The sequence below is a fragment of the Octopus bimaculoides genome, chromosome 30 (genome assembly GCF_001194135.2).
Source record: "Octopus bimaculoides isolate UCB-OBI-ISO-001 chromosome 30, ASM119413v2, whole genome shotgun sequence".
Taxonomy (NCBI): domain Eukaryota; kingdom Metazoa; phylum Mollusca; class Cephalopoda; order Octopoda; family Octopodidae; genus Octopus; species Octopus bimaculoides.
In genome coordinates, this window is record NC_069010.1 from 5,982,094 (window position 1) to 5,983,606 (window position 1,513).

General features: G+C 38.9%; 1 protein-coding gene across 1 annotated transcript in view; it reads left to right on the top strand.

The window, feature by feature from the left end:
• The window catches only part of LOC106881885 (STAGA complex 65 subunit gamma), a 6,722-nt gene extending 5,273 nt beyond the window's left edge, over positions 1-1,449 (top strand). Inside the window, exons 6-7 of the mRNA XM_052978106.1 lie at positions 266-453; positions 1,064-1,449. Coding sequence (XP_052834066.1) covers positions 266-453; positions 1,064-1,196 — 321 coding nt within the window. The 3' untranslated portion in view covers positions 1,197-1,449. The remainder of the gene's footprint in view (positions 1-265; positions 454-1,063) is intronic.
• The last annotated feature ends 64 nt before the right edge of the window (positions 1,450-1,513 follow it).

The window sequence follows — 1,513 nt, forward strand, 5'->3', positions numbered from 1 at the left end:
CCATCCAGGTGCGTAATTTTCTGGGTTTGCCAAGCAAGGGAAAAACCCCAGGAAATTCTTTATAAAAAGGCCAAGAAATCTAAATCTGAGCCATTTTTTGCTAAATCTGATAATGGAAGAGAGCGCTAAAAATGTAAATTAGACTTAAATAAATTTTAAAAATATATATATAATCATCCAACATTCTGACTACCTTATTATTCTAAATATTTATGTATATATATATATATATATATATATATATATATATGCATATTTCCTGCAGGACGTTGTTGAGCAAGTCTTCCATGAATGTGGCATCGGCAGTGTGACGGAGCTCCATGATTTCTACCAGAACCGTGTCCTTCGTTACCATGATAACATGCTACAGCAGTCACAGCAATTGGTCTCGGAATACGAGAAGCTGAAGCAGAGTGGTGGCCCCAAGCCAGCCGAGACCTTCACTTTGATCAGGTGAGAAACCCTTTATTTATTTATTTATTTATTTATTTATTCATTTATGTTTGATAGTTTACCTTTAACTCGTTTCAGTCATTTGAAGGTGGCCATGCTGGAGCACTGCCTCAAAGGGTTTTAGTCGAGCAAATTGACCCCAGTACTTGTTTATTTCCAGAGTTTGGCCCTTAATCTGCTGGTCTGTTTTACGGGACTGCTAATGTTATGGGGACATAAACACCAGTTATCAAACAACGTTAGGAGACAGATACACATCCAGTCCACATTGTAAGGTGGTTGGCATTTGGAAAGGCATCCAGCTGTAAAATTCATGCCAAAACTTACCTCACCTGTGGTGGTGCCGTGTAAAAAGCGCTGAGTCCACTCTGTGGGGTGGTTGGGTGTTAGGAAGGGCATCCCTTTGTAAAAACCCTGCCAAAACAGATACAGTAGCCCCCGGGGTAGTCTTCCACCTGGCCAGCTCCTGTCAACTGTCCTACCCGTGCATGCATGGAAGATAGATGTTAGATTATGATGATGATGATGATGATTACACACTCCACACACAACATTTCACACACACACATTCTTTTTTTTTCTCTCTATCTCATTCTTTCTCTTTCTTCAGAATCCGAGACGAACCCAGTTCTGACATCCAGTTCCCAGAATTAGAAGAAAAAGACGACGTTGTAGACACTGAACACTTATTGCACCTAAAGGGTTGGTACCTTGTCCAGTTGCTGTTGTTGTTGCCGTACTAAGTGGTAACACTTTGTGTTGTTGTATCAATCATCAGTGTCCGGTCGCAATGCTTGTACAGATTCCTGTAACGCTCTGTCGCCATTCACTTCTAGCAGTATATCACAATGCATTACCAAATGCACAAAACTACATTTGTGTGCATCATTATGCAGACGTGTAGGATAAAAGTGTGTGTGTGTGTATATATATATATCTGACAGTCAAATATAGCCTTATACAGAAATGTTGACATAGGAATAAATTACAATAATAATGGATATTAGCGTAGAATCTCTCTCTTAAATTTAAATTTAAAACTTTGGATATATATATATAT